General features: G+C 41.9%; 2 protein-coding genes across 5 annotated transcripts in view; both read right to left on the bottom strand.

The window, feature by feature from the left end:
* Positions 1-6,147, bottom strand: part of VPS33A (VPS33A core subunit of CORVET and HOPS complexes) — a 34,562-nt gene extending 28,415 nt beyond the window's left edge. For both annotated transcript variants that reach the window (XM_060119324.1, XM_060119325.1), the window contains exons 1-4: positions 5,978-6,147; positions 3,612-3,677; positions 2,875-3,002; positions 1,791-1,977 (exon numbers count right to left, since the gene is read on the bottom strand). In XM_060119324.1, the coding sequence (XP_059975307.1) occupies positions 1,791-1,977; positions 2,875-3,002; positions 3,612-3,677; positions 5,978-6,079 (483 nt within the window). In that variant the 5' untranslated portion in view covers positions 6,080-6,147. The remainder of the gene's footprint in view (positions 1-1,790; positions 1,978-2,874; positions 3,003-3,611; positions 3,678-5,977) is intronic.
* A 1,938-nt stretch (positions 6,148-8,085) lies between these two features.
* The window catches only part of CLIP1 (CAP-Gly domain containing linker protein 1), a 122,098-nt gene continuing 113,489 nt past the window's right edge, over positions 8,086-16,694 (bottom strand). For all 3 annotated transcript variants that reach the window (XM_060118420.1, XM_060118419.1, XM_060118421.1), the window contains 5 exons: positions 14,225-14,342; positions 13,997-14,147; positions 13,395-13,444; positions 10,512-10,636; positions 8,086-9,710 (listed from right to left, as the gene is read on the bottom strand). In XM_060118420.1, the coding sequence (XP_059974403.1) occupies positions 9,485-9,710; positions 10,512-10,636; positions 13,395-13,444; positions 13,997-14,147; positions 14,225-14,342 (670 nt within the window). In that variant the 3' untranslated portion in view covers positions 8,086-9,484. The remainder of the gene's footprint in view (positions 9,711-10,511; positions 10,637-13,394; positions 13,445-13,996; positions 14,148-14,224; positions 14,343-16,694) is intronic.

The following is a 16,694-nucleotide window of genomic DNA, read 5'->3' as shown; positions in this document are numbered from 1 at the left end:
CAACTGATTTTCGACAAGGGTACCAAGACAATTAACTGAGGAAAATATACTCTTTCAGCAAATGGTACTGGAACACATGGATATCCACATGCATATCTGCACATGCAGAAGGAAGTTGGACCCCAACCTCACATCAGATAAAAATAAACTCAAAACACATCAAAGACCTAGATGTAGGACCAAAATCGTAAAATTCTTTGAAGAAAACATAGGAGTAAATTCATGACCTTAGATCAGATGCGACACCAAAAGCATAAGCAACAAGAGAAAAAAACAGATAAATCGAACTTCATCAAAGTTAAAATCTTTGGTGCATTGAGATATCCCTTTCACCAAAAAGTGAAAAGAACCCACAGAATGGGAGAAAATATTTGCAAATCAAGTATCTGGTAAGAGACTTGCATCCAGAATATATTAAGAATTCTTAAAACTCTTAGAACGAAAAGATAAATGCCCAATTCTAAAAACGTGCCATGCTTAAAGACTTAAATATATGATACCATAAAACTCCTAGAAGAGAACATAGGCAAAACATTCTCTGACGTATATTATACCAATGTTTTCTTAGGTCAGTCTCCCAAGGCAATAGAAATAAAAGCAAAAATAAACAAATGGGACCTAATCAAACTTATAAGCTTTTGCACAACAAAGGAAACCATAAACAAAACGAAAAGACAACCTATGGACTGGGAGAAAATATTTGCAAATGATGCGACTGACATGGGCTTAATTCCCAAAACATACAGACAGCTCCTACAACTCCGTAACAAAAAACCAAACAACTCAATCAAAAAATAGGCAGAAGACCTAAATAGACATTTCTCCAAAGAAGACACACAGATGGCCAATAGGCACATGAAAAGATGCTCAACATCGTTAATTATTAGAGAAATGCAACTCAAAACTACGATGAGGTATCACCTCGCACTGGTCAGAATGGCCATCAGTTATTTGCAAAGCAGAAACAGAGACACAGATGTAGAGAACAAACGTATGGATACCAAGGCGGGGGGGAGGGAGGGTGGGATGAATTAGGATATTGGGACTGACATATGTACACCGCTATGTATAAAATAGACAGCTAATGAGAACCTGCAAGGAAATCCAAAAAAGAGGAGATATATGTATACGTATAGCTGATTCACCTTGCTACACAACAGAAACTAACACAACATTGTAAAGCAACTATACTCCAATAAAAATTAATTTAAAAAAACAGTCTACAAATAACAAATGCTGGAGAGGGTGTGGAGAAAAGGGAACCCTCCTACATCGTTGGTGGGAACGTAAATTGGTGCAGCCACTGGAAAACAGTATGGAGGTTCCTTAAAAAACTAAAAAGAATGAAATATTGCCATGTGCAGCAACATGGATGGACCTAGAGAATGTTATGCTTAGTGAAGTAAGACAAAGACAAATACTATATAACATCACTCATATGTGGAATCTAAAAAAATAATACAAATGAATGTATACACAAAACAGAGACCGACTCACAGACACATAGAAAACAAACTAGTGGTTACCGGTGAGGAGGGGAAGGAGGGAGGGACAAATTAGGGGTATGGGATCCACAGATACAAACTAGAATACATAAAATAGATAAGCAACAAGGATGGACTGTACAGCACAGGGAATTACACCTAATATCTTGTAATAACCTGTAACGGAATATAATCTGCAAAAATACTGAAGCACTCTGCTGTACACCTGAGATTAACATGACCATCATGCTCACAAACTTGGCAAAAATTAAAGTCTGACGTTAAACAAGAAAACGCCAAACTTACTTTGAACGCACCCTCTGATTCCATGGATAAGAGATCCCCGTCAAATGGAATGAGATCTAGGCTGTACTCCTCCCTGTGAATAAGGGATCCCAAAACACCTAGATCCTTCAACCGCTGTTCGCACAATAAGCTACGTCGTGGCACAAACAAAATGTGGAAGTCTCTTGCTGGGCCACGTCTGTCTTCACTACAAAAGAAGCAACATTTGTTAGCTTGCAAGCTCTTTAGAGTCACAGACCCTTTCACTTACTTTATTCAAACTGTAGGGCACATAAGTGGCACTAAATAAATGCTGGGTGGCACTAAATAAATGCTGGCTAGATAAACATATGAACATTGACTCTCAGACCCAAACTGTTAACAGTCGCTTTCTCGCTCTCTCTCTTTTTTTTTCCCTGACAGGAAAGCATTGATTCATAGCCAGTATCTGCATTTTCTAGCTTTCTCTTCAACTATTTATGGGGGCATTAAAGCTCTCAGGTTTACTGAAACAGGATATCTGTGTCTTGTTGAAAACAAATTGTTCTTTAACCAAACCAATGCAGCCGCAGCGTCTCATATTAAAACGAAACATCACTCTTGGCTCCTATTTCTCCTCGACACTGGGCTTCTCAAAATAGCCCATATGCTTTTAAGATTTTAGGGGCCACATCAATCGATTATACCACAGAGTACAGACTGGGCTGAGAGAACTTCCTCTCCCTAGACTGGATGCTAAATTAAATTTTAATCAGCTCTTACTTTGCTTATGAAATTCAAGCACCTTATATTCAGTATGACCATTAGAGGTGTTTTGTTTGTTTTCTGTTTTTAAAATCAGTTTCCATTCTACTGATACACGTCCAAACTTTTAGCTGTCCTGAAAGAATGGGGTTTTATGATAACTGCCCTCTCAAACTGTTTGAACAATGTCACAAGTTTCCCACTTTCCTTCGCTGTATTCTTCCGTGCCTGTCCCAGTTTTTCCAAAAGACCATTTTCCAAGGTACTGGCAAGAGAAGGGGTTCACAATGAAAAGCTCAAGACATTAAAACCATGAGAAGGATTCACTTCTTTTGGCCCAAACATAAGCGCTGAGAGATACCTGAGCACATTTTCAGCGATTATATCCATCAATTCTAGCCTGGGTCTGACAACAAAAATAATATTCTTGACATCAGCTGCTGGCAAACGACTTCCTTTAAGTGTGAACATTTTTTCCACTTCATGTTCCTAGGAAAACACACACACACAAAAGGTTAACAAAACCCCGGAAATTTACGTATGGTATCCAGACTCAGACATCATAAACACTCCCAGTCAAATGTACATCAATACTTTGTTATCAAAATTTAGATTTCCCAAAGCCAGCTGTGTAACGGACAAGGTTTCTGGATGAAGTCACTGCTACTGTATCTGAATTTAAATGACTCTCATGTGATGAGCTACCAAAGACACCAGGTAACAGTCACATAATACAATGCTAGTAATTAGGATCAGTATAGAATCATTAGCCGAAGGACTGCTGTATACAAAATGTTAGCCAGGCATTGGTATCGGTGTTTATAAAAACCAAACAGCCTTGCAAGCCAACTACGCAGGAGGAAATGTAAACTTATTATTATTGCTAAAGTACAGAATTATTATTTTTTTAATTTAATTTAATTTAATTTTTAAATTTATGGCCGCAACTCGCGGCATTCGGGATCTTAGTTCCCGGATCAGGGATCGAACCTGCGCCCCCTGCAGTGGAAGAGCTGAGTCTTAACAGCTAGACTGCCAGGGAGGTCCCTAAAGTACAGAATTATCAATCCCTGAACAAAACCCAAATAGCTCATTTACCTTCAGTAGTGAATACTGTGCAATCAGGCCAAATGGTCCTGTGAGGTACTCATCCCAAACTATTGCCTATAAGAGGGGAGAAACCTTCTTTTATTACAGTTAATATCAGGAATTTCAACAATATCAACAGAAAATAGCAGTCATACGTAGTAGAACTATTGGCCTCAAAGTCTGCATTAACAAAGATTGTAACTGGCTCTGGTCACATTCATATCCTACAGGTCTTAAAAAAATAGCATCAGGGCAAGTGATGTTACTGGTGCTAATGGGAAAGTTAAGACCTAATCACTGTCCTCAAAGGAAAGAAGGAACTGTACTTTGTTGTGTATCTGTGTCATGGTATTATTATTAGACTGAACCATATGGAAACTGCCAATTGCAACAACTCAACTTGTATTTTATTTTATTTTATTTTTTAACTTATTTATTTATTTTTGGCTGCATTGGGTCTTTCTTGCTGCGTGCAGGCTTTTTCTCCCGAGCGGGGGCTACGGCTTCTCACCGCGGTGGCTTCTCTTGTTGCAGAGCACAGGCTCTAGGTGCGCAGGCTTCAGGAGCTGTGGCATTCGGGCTTAGCAGTTGTGGCACTCGGGCTTAGCAATTGTAGCACTTGGGCTCAGTAGTTGTGGCTCACGGGCTCTAGAGTGCAGGCTCAGTAGTTGTGGCACAAGGGCTCAGTTGCTCCGTGGCATGAACCAGGGCTCGAACCCGTGTACCCTGCATTGGCAGGCGGATTCTTAACCACGGCACCACCAGGGAAGTCCTCAACTTGTATTTTATATATAAGTATCATATAATCGAATTATAAAAATTAAAACCTCTGATACAGGTATTACAAATCTTATTTTGACAGAAGAGGAAAATTTTTAAATTGAATTGTATACTTTATTTTTTAAACTAATTAATTAATTTTTATTTTTGGCTGTTTTGGGTCTTGTTGCATGCGGGCTTTTTCTAGTTGCGGCGAGCAGGGGCTACTCTTTGTTGCAGTGCGGGGGCTTCTCATTGTGGTTGCTTCTCTTGTTGCAGAGCACGGGCTCTAGGTGCACCGGCTTCAGATGTGGCACATGGGCTCAGTAGTTATGGCGCATGGGCTTAGTTGCTCCGCAGCACATGGGACCTTCCCGGACCAGGGCTCGAACCCGTGTCCCCTACATTGGCAGGAGGATTCTTAACTACTGCGCCACCAGGGAAGTCCCAGAAGAGGAAATTTTTAAAGGCTCAGAAAGTTTAAGTAACGTCCAAGGCCATATAGGGACCTTGGACGTACACAGTATAAGGGAGTCAGGACTCCAACCTAGGACTTAATGACCCCACAGGGTAGTGCTCTGGGGCCCTACTACTGCTAAAATCCAGTGTGATTTCCTTTTCTTTCATTTTTAATTGAAATTTTTATTGATATAACTGTAGATTAATATTCAGTTGTAAGAAACAACAGAGACCCCCTAGTACACTTTGCCCAGTTTCCCCCAATGGAAACATTTTGCAAAACTATAGTACAATAGGTATTACAACCAGGATATTGACATTGATACAATCCATGATCTCATTCAGATTTCAGATTTATTTCCTGAGCTTGAACTGGGCACGTAGGACTTAGCCTGCTTTTGTTTTCTCTCAATTACTTCTAGCATCCACTCTACCTTTTGAGGTCCTATTCTTTCTAATACTGATTCCTGAGTTTCCCCAATTTTCCCTTTCTCTTCAGAGTTGTATTGCCAGTTACTTACTGGAGGTAAGTACCAGTAATCCTGGTAATACCACTTAAAAGGTAATACCACTTAAAAGAAATCCTATGAAGTCTCTAATCTACGGTTTCTGATTCCATTGTGAGCTGGGTGCTAACAAACGTCTAACAGGAGGAACAATACTACTTAAGGAAGCCGACGTTAAAACCTCAAATAGCTACAACTTCTCATAATCCGAGGGTGCAGCAGGTTGTAAGGTGCTGGTGCTTCATACTTTTGAGGGTATGATTTGTAACGACACATATAATCATTGTAATGAATGGACACTGGCCCAGCTACGTCCCTGGGCCGGGCCCGCCTCACCAATTCCAGTGTCTGGGGTGGGAGCTGGGGGGCACCAGATCCATCCCTCGACCTGACCACAAGCTGGTTCACTAGGGGCTGAGACAGCACGGTGGCTTATTCTGCTGCCATGAAACAATCACGATGCCACGCGGACTGCGGGCTGGACGCCCCAGGCCCCACCAGCGGGCCCCTCTCCCCGACTTATCATTCCCGCCAGCTCTCCTCCTGGAAGCCCTAGGAAACCTCGTACACCTGAAGCCCAGGCGGTCAAGGACCTGATCAGGCCAGGCCGGACGGCGCCGGAGGGCGGTGTCGCCGCGCACCGTCCCTCACCTTGCTTCCCGCGCACTTGTCCAGGAACTCGCGCAGCTCGCGACGCACCGCCTCGCGCAGCACGTTCAGGTTCACTCGCCCGTAGGACAGGTGCGTCGCCATCTTGCCCCACCGCTCTCTTTTCCCTGCAATCCAACCGGATCGGCTTTACCCCTACGCGGGGCCCACAGACGCTGTCACGTGACGGCATGTTCACGTGACGAGGGCCGCTGACAGCAAGCCAAACCCGGAAACCGGAATCGGCGGGTGTCTGCTGCTCTCTCCCCAGGCCCTAGCGCCCGCCTCTTTCTTCCACTGCGTGGGTTCCGAGGCTCCCCACGACCGACAGACCCGTCCAGACCGCGCCTCAGTCCAGGGCACCTCAGTTGGGCGCTGAGAATTGGGTTTAAGGGCAGAGACCGGATCCTACTCGTCCCGTTTAAAAACCGAGACTTTCATCTTAGCAGCAAGCATACTCGCTGTAAAATGGTAACGAAGCTAAACTTGAATGGAAAATCTTTTAACTTATAGCAATCAAAAAGGTCCTGCGCTTTGCCCTTTTGGTTTGTCGGCTAAAATCTACAAAAATGGCTAAGGGCTGAGGGAAACTTGAGTGACTTGTCTGTTCAGCCCTTCCTAGTAGACATTCACGCGACATGTTATTTCACACAAATACTATCCGATGTGGAATCTAGGTAAAATTCGCATGTTACCTCGTGAGTTGCGAGGGTGAAACAGGATGTAATTTACATCGTGTGATTTATGTAAAAGGCTTAGCAGGGTGCCTGTTATTTAATAATTGCTAAGTAAATAACTTATTAGGAAGATATATCCGTTTCAGTACTTTGAGGTGTAAAATTGGCTATTTGGGATCTGGTGAAAGGGGCTTGAAAATGTCTGGTCTTGCCTGGCTCCCTTCAACCCTTTATACACTGTTACTAAGAAAGGACTCGCTAAGCAATTACCATGGAGTATGAATAAACAAAGAGTGGAATTTGGAGATGATACAGTAATCAACTATACATATTTACATACTTCCACTCTCAACTTCTTGACTCTATCAAAGACATTTAATTTTAAAATAACATGTTTCCACACATGCAGACTGTTCCATGCCCTAGTTCTCACCCGATTTTCACAGGGATTCTTCTCAACCCGTATCACAAACTCTTCTCACCTGCCCAGGTTTTTTGCTCCGCTGAGAACATGTATTATTTTAGCACCATCTGTGAGAATAAATGTTCAGCTCAGCAGGCCATGTCCTGAACTGGTAAATGAGGGCACACCCACGTAAGAGGTAAAAATGCCCACGGTTAGCGAACTCTCAGGCATGCGTGGGTGCAAATGAGCAAGACTAGGATGATAAACGATCCTCTGCAAACAGGACCAGGGTTCTAAATGATCAACAGAGGTGTTTTATTTGTGTAAAGACCCAACTGGAGATGCTGCAATACTACCGCAGTTGCCCTATAAATATCACAGACTTGTTTAGTGTTAGAGATTTTTTCTTTTTAAAATGTATTTTTAATTGATATAATGGATATTTAATATTAATTTTAGGTGTACAACATAATGATTTGATATATGTATATGTTGTGAAATGGTCACAACAAATGTAGTTCATAGTTTTGAGTCTTTTCATCAATTCGGTCAATGCTGAAGTCAAGGACCACTGTCAGGGTAATTTTTAGGTCAAAATAATGTTCAGCTGGTAACTCTGCTTTGGAAATATCTACCTGTGGGGGGGCCAGAGCTCATAAAACAGATTGCTTGGTTCAGTTATCATTTTGGAAAATACCACAACAGCTTTCACAGAGTTTCCTTCCAAACTTCATGCTGTAATAGGTAGTGGGTACTACATGGTGCCACTTTCATTTCTGTCAGGTAATATAGTGAGACATAGCAATGGATAACCACCTTGGGTATTTATCTTATGCTGAATGGGTCACAGAATGCTTTGAGATAATTTCTTAAAAGCAATTTATCAACAGACTGCAGTAGAAATTGCTATTTGGGTCTCTAGTGCTCACTCACTTAAAGAAAAAACATTACGACAAATAAACCTGAGAATAATACCAGTTTACTACACTGGCAAAAAAGAACCATTTATTAAAGTAGATACAGAACACTTGTTTGCTCAGATTTTAATATTGCTTTACATATCGTTTGTGAAACAGTTCCTATTATAATGTTTATAACCCCAAATTTCAACTGACTACAGATTTTTCACTTGTCAAACACATAGTTGATAATCTTGAGAGGAAAATACATCAAAGGCATATATACAATTATAGAAGTTATTATACATGTCTCATGGAAGATACATTTATTTATTACTTTTTACATATTCTAGGAGACATTCAAATGAAGATAAATAGATTCAAACTGGTTGATAAACTTCTTGTGGTTGAGGTCCTTCAGTTTATTTTTTGTGATAAGAAAATCCAAAATTATTAATGTTGAATTTCTCATCGTACATTCATCTAAAAACACAGTAAAAAAAAACGTGTAAAGATTGTAGATTGGTTAATTTAGGTGTTTTATAGTGGCTTATTATCTAATTAACTGACTGCTGGGGATATCTGCTGGAGAAGGAAAAAAAATCTGGAGAAAATTCTCCCAGTTATTTACATCTGAAAAAGAAATAAAATGAAAACACAAAGAACAAAGAGCTGCAAAGCCACATGATGCTATTTCTGGCCTAGTCCATTAGGTCCTGATGAACATTTTAAGTGTTTTCTTTTTCATAAAGGTAAAAATCTGAAAAGAAAGACACATTGTATATGTTTTTTCCCAAAATAGAGATTTTACAAAAATATATACATATAATATATAGAAGCTGAAATTATGCAAAACCAATAAACAAAACACCATAGAAGAGTAAGTGGGTGCAGCATAGAGATTATAAAATGTCCCCACAGCAGTTTGGGGGCTTCCCCCTCCCTTTACCTGTTTCATGATTTTATAATCACACCTAAGTATCATCAAGCCTGAAATAAAGGCACTACTGATATCAGGTAGTGCAAAGAGCTCAGATATTTCTTTAAATATAAAATACTTTAAATGAGTAGATGAATATGCAAAGTAGCACATTTTTTCAACTCATTCCAGTGTCAAAGTTTAACCAAAACATCTAAATATACAAACGCAGCCTGGAAATATTTTAGTGCAAATATGAAAAGTAACAGCATAATTTAAAGTTACTTAAATAAGGTATTGTGAGGGTAGGAGTCGTTCTCTGAGGTCTCCCTAGGGACAATGAATGTAATGGCATCTGGTGCAATGTCTTGTTAATACTTTTTAAAAATCAAGAAGATAAAATCAGAGGTGAAAACTCACCTATTTATTATTCTAACTGATAAACTTATAAGGGGAGACTAAAAGGGAGATTTGTTGAAGATCAAAATATTTTCTTAGATTTGCTGATGGGGGGGTCAAAAATCCTGAAGTCTGCACACACAATGCTGGTGGTCAGTTGCCTAAATGCTAGTGCATCTGAGAAAGCCCAGTTCTGGATGTGAGGCTTCATCAGAAAGTCTCGTCGTCATTGCAGTTGGTTGCCCAGTGCCCGAACATCTCACAGATTTCACAGTAGGGGCGTTCCTCGCTCCGACTGCCATGGTGTGTGGAATGGGGGGGGTCCTCAGACATCTGTGCCTGGGTAGGACAATCCTCTGTGTCGTGGAGATCAAAGCAGTCACATATGTCACAGAAGAGGCGAGGTTTCTTCTTGGACTGTTTCTCCTGGTCATCACTACAAATGTTAACGTGCATAATCAGAAACTCATCTCCATCAGAAGAAATTCAAGAGACAGTATCACTTGTAATGAACAAAAAATAAGCAGGAATTATGGCCAGGTCTGGGAGCCTCAGGTGCTTAAGTCTACGGTCCACGTTTTGAATGTTCACATCAAACCATTTTCACTCTCTTGCCAGATGTGTGGAAGTCAATTTATGGCCAAATAACCACAAAGCAATTGTTTCTCCAATCCACTGGAGAACCTAAATTTTGTTTTTTTTAATTTTACTGATGACGTGTAGTTGATTTACGTTTTGTTAATTTCTGCTGTATAGCAGAGTGACTCAGTTATACATATATATATTCTTTTTAAAAAATTTTTATTGGAGTATAGTTGATTTACAATGTTGTGTTACCTTCTGCCGTACGCAAAGTGAATCAGCCATACATATACATAATTCCACTCTTTTTTAGATTCTTTTCCCATATACGTCACCACAGAGTATTGAGTAGAGTTCCCTGTGCTATACTGTAGGTCCTTATTAGTTATCTATTTTACATATAGTAGTGTGTATATGTCAATCCCAATCTCCCAATTTATCCCTCCCCGCCTTTACCCCTTGGTAACTGTAAGTTTGTTTTCTACATCTGTAACTCTATTTCTGTTTGTACCATTTGTACCATTTTTTTAGATTCCACCTAGAAGCGATATCATGCGATATTTGTCCTCTGTCTGGAGAACCTAACTTTAAAAACACGCATTTATTTAGATGGAACTAAGGTTCCGCTCAGCATCGCTGGACGTGAAATAAATACCTGTCGTAATTGTTCATGTCGTCACCGTTCCCATTCAGGGCTGCTTCCGACATCATCTCCACCTTCATCTTGAGATCCTGATTCTTCCTCTGAAGGTCCACTATTACTGAATTTAGGAAATCAATCTGATTTTTAAGGAAAAAACAAAAGCAGATGTGTAAAATGTCTTAAATGTGTTCGCTGGAGCATCAAGAAGTCTACAAGTACACTCTCAGGCTGTGGCTGCAGAGTATATGCTGGAGTCGCAGGGGCCCACAGCAGCCGTGACCCAGCTGTGTTTTAGATTATGTTCTCACACACACACACACACACACACACACACACACACACACACAGTACAGAAAGCGTAACCAGTTACTTGTTACACTAAACTACAACTAAGCCAGGACTCTTATGTTCTGTAGATTTCAAAAAACTCATGGCAATTCTCCTCCAACTACGATTTAACACTCACTTATTAGTCATGGTGGGATGGTAAATGGGTCTTTAAGAGAAAAAGGTGGTTTTGTTGTTGTTTTGCAGTATGCGGGCCTCTCATTGTTGTGGGCCTCTCCCGTTGCGGAGCACAGGCTCTGGATGCGCAGGCTCTGGACGCGCAGGCTCAGTGGCCATGGCTCATGGGCCCAGCTGCTCCACGGCATGTGGGATCTTCCCTGACCAGGGCATGAACCCGCGTCCCCTGCATCGGCAGGCGGACTCTCAACCACTGAGCCACCAGGGAAGCCCAAGGAAAGCGTTTTAAAGAAAAGGCTTAAGCTCTCTTTCACCGGAGGAGGTGTGGCCACACGCTGAAGGGGCAGAATTCAGGCCACCTGGGCCCAGAACTGGGGCAGTGGGATAACGAGATGACTGCCCACCAGGAGGAAACGCTCTTGTCCTAACCTTGCAAAGCAAGGGCGCTTTAATTTAAAATCAGTAAGTTTCGGGACTTCCCTGACGGTCCAGTGGTTAAGACTCTGCGCTTCCAATGCAAGGGGAGAGGGTTTGATCCCCAGTCAGGGAACTAGATCCCACATGCCGCATGGCGCAGCCAAGAGAAGAAAAAAATCAGTTTCTTCTCTCTTCTACAAATACAAAGGTCTCATTTCTCTAAATGTCCATTGGGAAAAAATCCCATTTTACAGTATTAAAAAATACATCTGTGTGTGTGTATATACTCATACATACATATCCACTTTTTAAAGAAATGTCTGGCCTTTTTCTCCTGCTGGGGCAATTATGAAACAAAGCTAGAAATCAGTAGCTTTGATTCTCTGCAGAATCTCCCTTCTGCCATTGAAGGCAAGACCCACCAAATCTCATCGCACTTCTCAAACTGTATTTTCTAAAGACTTTATCCTGTTAGCAGATACATATCAGAAAGGGGGGGAAAAGCCACAAAATGGATGTAAGTACAGTGGGAAACCACACACACACACACACACACACACGTGCTCACAAATTAGGAAACATAAAACAAACCATTTGCTGATTGGAAGAAAAGCGTTGGCAGTGGCAGATGAAACAAACGGAAGCAGAAAGGAAGGGGGAAAGAGAAAACATTGTGAATTAAGTTTGTGCTCATCAGACATACGAACTAAGCAGAGACAATGCTATTCAGGGTAAATGAGGCTGTGCGTTCAATCCTTACATGCCTTTCAAAGGAGATGTCATAACTAAAACAAATCACTAATGCACTGAGTTTTATTTAAAAGTGAAAGAAGGCTTTTGTACCTTTGAATTTTGAATGGGATAAGTATGTCCAACATATATAATAAAAATTGAAAATATATGTTTGTTGCTTGTGGGCTATACATTTCCAAAACCAGAATAGTTTGCCTCCATATAATACCATTTTTAAAACTAAGGCTATTTTGATAATTTTGGCTTTAGGAAACAGTTTTCAAGAGCCCTGTCTTTTTAAGGTAAAGATGAGGAAGGAACCTTTTATGGAGCAATTCTACTTCTAGGAATTTATCCTAAAGAAATATTAGTATATCTGTAAAATGATAGGTGTTCAAGACAGTTCATTATAGCATTGTTTATAATACACCTAAAAGATCAGAAAACATCCCAAATGTCATGTCAACCAATAAGGCCTGATTAAATTATGGTACACCCATATAATGGAATACTATACAGCTATAAAAAGCTAAGTGCAGATCAGTTTATGTAATATGCCCCCATATGTGTAAAAAAAAAGGAGGGGGAAAGACTATTAGTCTTAGCTTGTATGTACCTTTAAAAAAATCTCAAAAAATAAAAAAGACATTAATAACCCTGATTACCTGTTTGGGGGGTTGGGAACTGAGCAGGAGAGAGATGGTGTTTGGAGGGAGATTTTTTTTTTTTTTTACTGTACGTATTTTTTTTTTTTTTTTTTTTTTTTTGCGGTACGCGGGCTTCTCACCGCTGTGGCCTCTCCCTTTGCGGAGCACAGGCTTCGTGGCCACGGCTCTCGGGCCTAGCCGCTTCGCGGCATGTGGGATCTTCCCGGACCGGGGCACGAACCCGTGTGCCCTGCATCGGCAGGCGGACTCTCAACCACTGCGCCACCAGGGAAGCCCTTTTTTTTTTTTTTTTTTTTTTTTTTGCGGTACGCGGGCCTCTCACTGTTGCGGCCTCTCCCGTTGCGGAGCACAGGCTCCGGACGCACAGGCTCAGCGGCCATGGCTCACGGGCCCAGCCGCTCCACGGCACGTGGGATCCTCCCAGACTGGGGCACAAACCCGCGTCCCCTGCATCGGCAGGCGGACTCTCTACCACTGCGCCACCAAGGAAGCCCTACTGTACGTATTTTTAACGTTGTTTAATGTTTAGAACATATGAATACATTACCTATTCAAAAGATTAAATGATTTTTTAAAAATAGCAAGTAAGCAAAGCAAAAGGAAGGAATATTACCTGACTCTCCTGGGCTCTTTCATCCTCTTCTGCCTGAGTATCAGTATTACCTTATATTAAAAAAAAAAAAAAAAGTGGAGGGGCGATATTTTAAAAAATTGCAATCTTATTTCCTTGTTACTGCATTGAAAGGGCCAGTGTTAGAAACGCATTCTCATGTGGAATCCCCACATGCGCCTCTCTGAGAACACGTTTGAAGTTCCTATCTCCTCTCTGGACCCCTCGGACACGGTCATCCTCTCTCAGGCCGGCCCACTGCGGGGAGGAACGCCGGTCACGGTCACGGCCATCACTTCCTCCTCCCCGGCAGGGCACCTGCAGAAGCCGCGGCTGCTGCTGGGGTGGCAGCTATCACCCACTGTCTTATATAAACTCCTGCCGATGCTCAGGACCAGGGGAAGGTCCGGAAGTGGGAACCGGCAGGCGCGCCCCTCTGCGTGGGGCCTCATCCGACTACAGGCGGGCGGGCCCGGCAGAGAGCTGCCCCGTCGGCGCGGCGCGGCGCGGCGCGGCGCAGCAGCCGCCTACAATGGGCGCGACCGCCACGAACCCCGCGTCCGCGGGAAGCAGCGGTGTCGGGAGGAAGCACGAGGCCATTTTACCTGACGAGGTGCTGAGCTGCCTCTTGTTTTCTTTGAGTTGAAGCTCCAAGTTCTTTACCTTGAGCTCAAGCTTCGCCTTGTCGGACTCTAGAGACTGAACGACTGCGCGCAAGGACTTGGCGGAGGCGTTCTCTCCCCTGAGCGCCGTGACCTGAAACACACGGCTTGGCTTAGCTTCCGCTCGGAACACAGACGGGTACCGCCAGGGTCCCCGAGGTGGTACTCTACCTCATTCCTCAGCTTTTCCAGCTCGGCATCCTTTTCTGTGAGTAAGGCACTAGTAATACTGATGGATTTCTGCAAGGAAGCTTTTTCTTCATCTGCGTCTTTTATTAGCTTGGATTCTCTAAAAGACCAAAGAGTTAAAAATTCCAGAAATCAACCGAGAGAGCGGTCAGTGTACAACTGTCCTAGAACAAACGCGCAATTAACTTTAGCTAATATACAGGGATAAAGTATCACGGGGAAGTTTTACAGGGGGTTAAGGCTATTATGCTTGCAGAATGTTACTTGAAATTTTACTTACTGTGAGGGGAGAAAAAGTTTACCTATGCAGAGACATGCCAGAATCTGCATATCATTGTATCCGTTTGAATTTAAAGAAACAAGTTAATAACTTTGGAAGACGCAGAATTAAAAAACAAGACTGTTGCACCCCCAAAGAATTACTTTAAAAATCTAACCCCCCCAGATGAATTCTGTTACTTCTTGAATAAATCATTACCAAGCAATAACAACAATTAAAATACACACATGCAAAGCGATTATACAGATGTCATGCAGAGCAGTTTTATGCTGGAAGTATCGATTGGTTCTCACTAATTTCAGTAACTTTCAGCAAGTTCCAAGAGTGTGTTTTGGAGATCTTCTGGGCCAAAACAGTAGCAGAGATTATTACCACTATTCAAACGGAAGGATGATTACTTTTCGTCCAGAGACTCTGAAGAGGACAGACATTAAGTTGCTCATAGAAATCAAAGGTAATGACATAAAGGCTAGCACGGAAATGTGAAGATGGATTTCCAGGTGTGGAATGGAAGCCAAGGGGCATCTGGAGGGAGAAGGTCAGCACACGGGATGTATGTTCTCAGGCCGACCCAGCATTTGGTTATCAGCACAGGGACGGGGACCGGGCTTTCCAGGAGAGGAGAACATTTATCTTGGAGTCAGGGGAGTAGGAAAAGAAAGGGAAAGATGAAGGGAAGACAGGGGAAGAGGGCAAGACACAATAGAGACAACCCCAGTAGGGCAGGCTACTACTAAATAAATGTGTGAGTGTATTTAAATTTTTGTGGTGAAAATTCAAACGTGCCAAGGTCACAAAAGCCAAGGAAAGACTGAGGAGCTGTCACAGATGGGACAACTAAATGCACTGTGGTCTCCTAGACTGGATCCTGGGAGAGAAAAAAAGACATGAATGGAAAAACTGGGGAAATCTGAACAACGTCTAGAGTCTGGCTAAGAGTACTGGACCAATGTTACTCTCTCAGTTTGGATCAAAGGACCAGGGGATGTAAGATGTGCCCGTGAGGGGAAGCTGAGTGAAGGGAATGTGGGACCTCCAGGTACGACCTTTGCAGCTCTTCTGGAAACCTCAGATTTTGAAATAAGAAGTTTTTAAAAAATGACATGCAGTGTGAAACAAGAGGAAAAAAGACCTTGTATCACAAAAATATTTGGGGAAAACACAACTGGAGAAAAATTTCCTGGCCGGCCCTCAGGCCATACAACCTACTCATTTGCATCCACGTAGATAAGTTCATGGCTTAAACCACAAAAAACCGAATTACTCCCGGTTCTATGAGAAGTAGCTGGGTGAATGCAGAGCATGTAGTGGTTCAGTCTGTCTTCGAACCAACTGAAGGGATTGGAAACTGAGGCCCAGGTTAGAAATGGCAGAATGTATGTCTGGTTAGTGAGACCCAAGATATCCGGCACACGAATTACAGAATTCTCATGGTTTATGGTAAATTGAAATTCTATTCTACACAAAGATGAAAAATATAAGTGTTGTACTTATCTCATTGTGTGGCTTACACTTACACCCCAGAATAAGTAGTAAGAAAAGAATCTGAGACTTACAGAAAATGTCTTGAATTCAACACCCAAGCATTATATGAACACTTGGTGCTGTTAAATTACTAACTGCATAACACCTCGCTAGGAAATAGGATCCTGTTTAAGTAAAAACAACAACAACAAAAACAAACAAACAAAACCCCAAAGATTTAAGTGAAAGGAATGTACACAGGCATTTTTTCCACCTGGGAAGTAAATATCTGATTTTATCCAAACATTCAATAACTTTTGGGCTCTTTAAGTTTCCATTAAACTTATTTGGTAGTTCACTCTATTATAAAAACCGTTTCAAGAGATTCACTTGTAAATCCAACTCAAATTTGAAAGATGTGATTTTAAATGTTTTTACTGAGAAATACCAGGATTTGGGGGTTAACGGATTTAGATTCTTCTGTAATCAGGACTCTAGTTAGTCAAGCTCTCACAGGTGCTTTGTGTTAGGGAGCTGAGGCCGGCAACAGCCGGCAGAAGGAAACAGGAGCAGGTACCTTTGCTTATCACCACATACGTCCACCCTCTAAGTGAGGCTGCTTTCTAAGAAGATGGCAAGCGGATGTTTCTCATACAAAAGTTGTCCAAAGATGCATGGTTGAAACAGGGATCTGACTTGTGATTTGTA

The sequence above is a fragment of the Mesoplodon densirostris genome, chromosome 15, assembly GCF_025265405.1.
Source record: "Mesoplodon densirostris isolate mMesDen1 chromosome 15, mMesDen1 primary haplotype, whole genome shotgun sequence".
NCBI classification, from domain to species: domain Eukaryota; kingdom Metazoa; phylum Chordata; class Mammalia; order Artiodactyla; family Ziphiidae; genus Mesoplodon; species Mesoplodon densirostris.
Note: the sequence above shows the minus strand (reverse complement) of the source record. Positions and strands in the feature narration are given on the sequence as shown.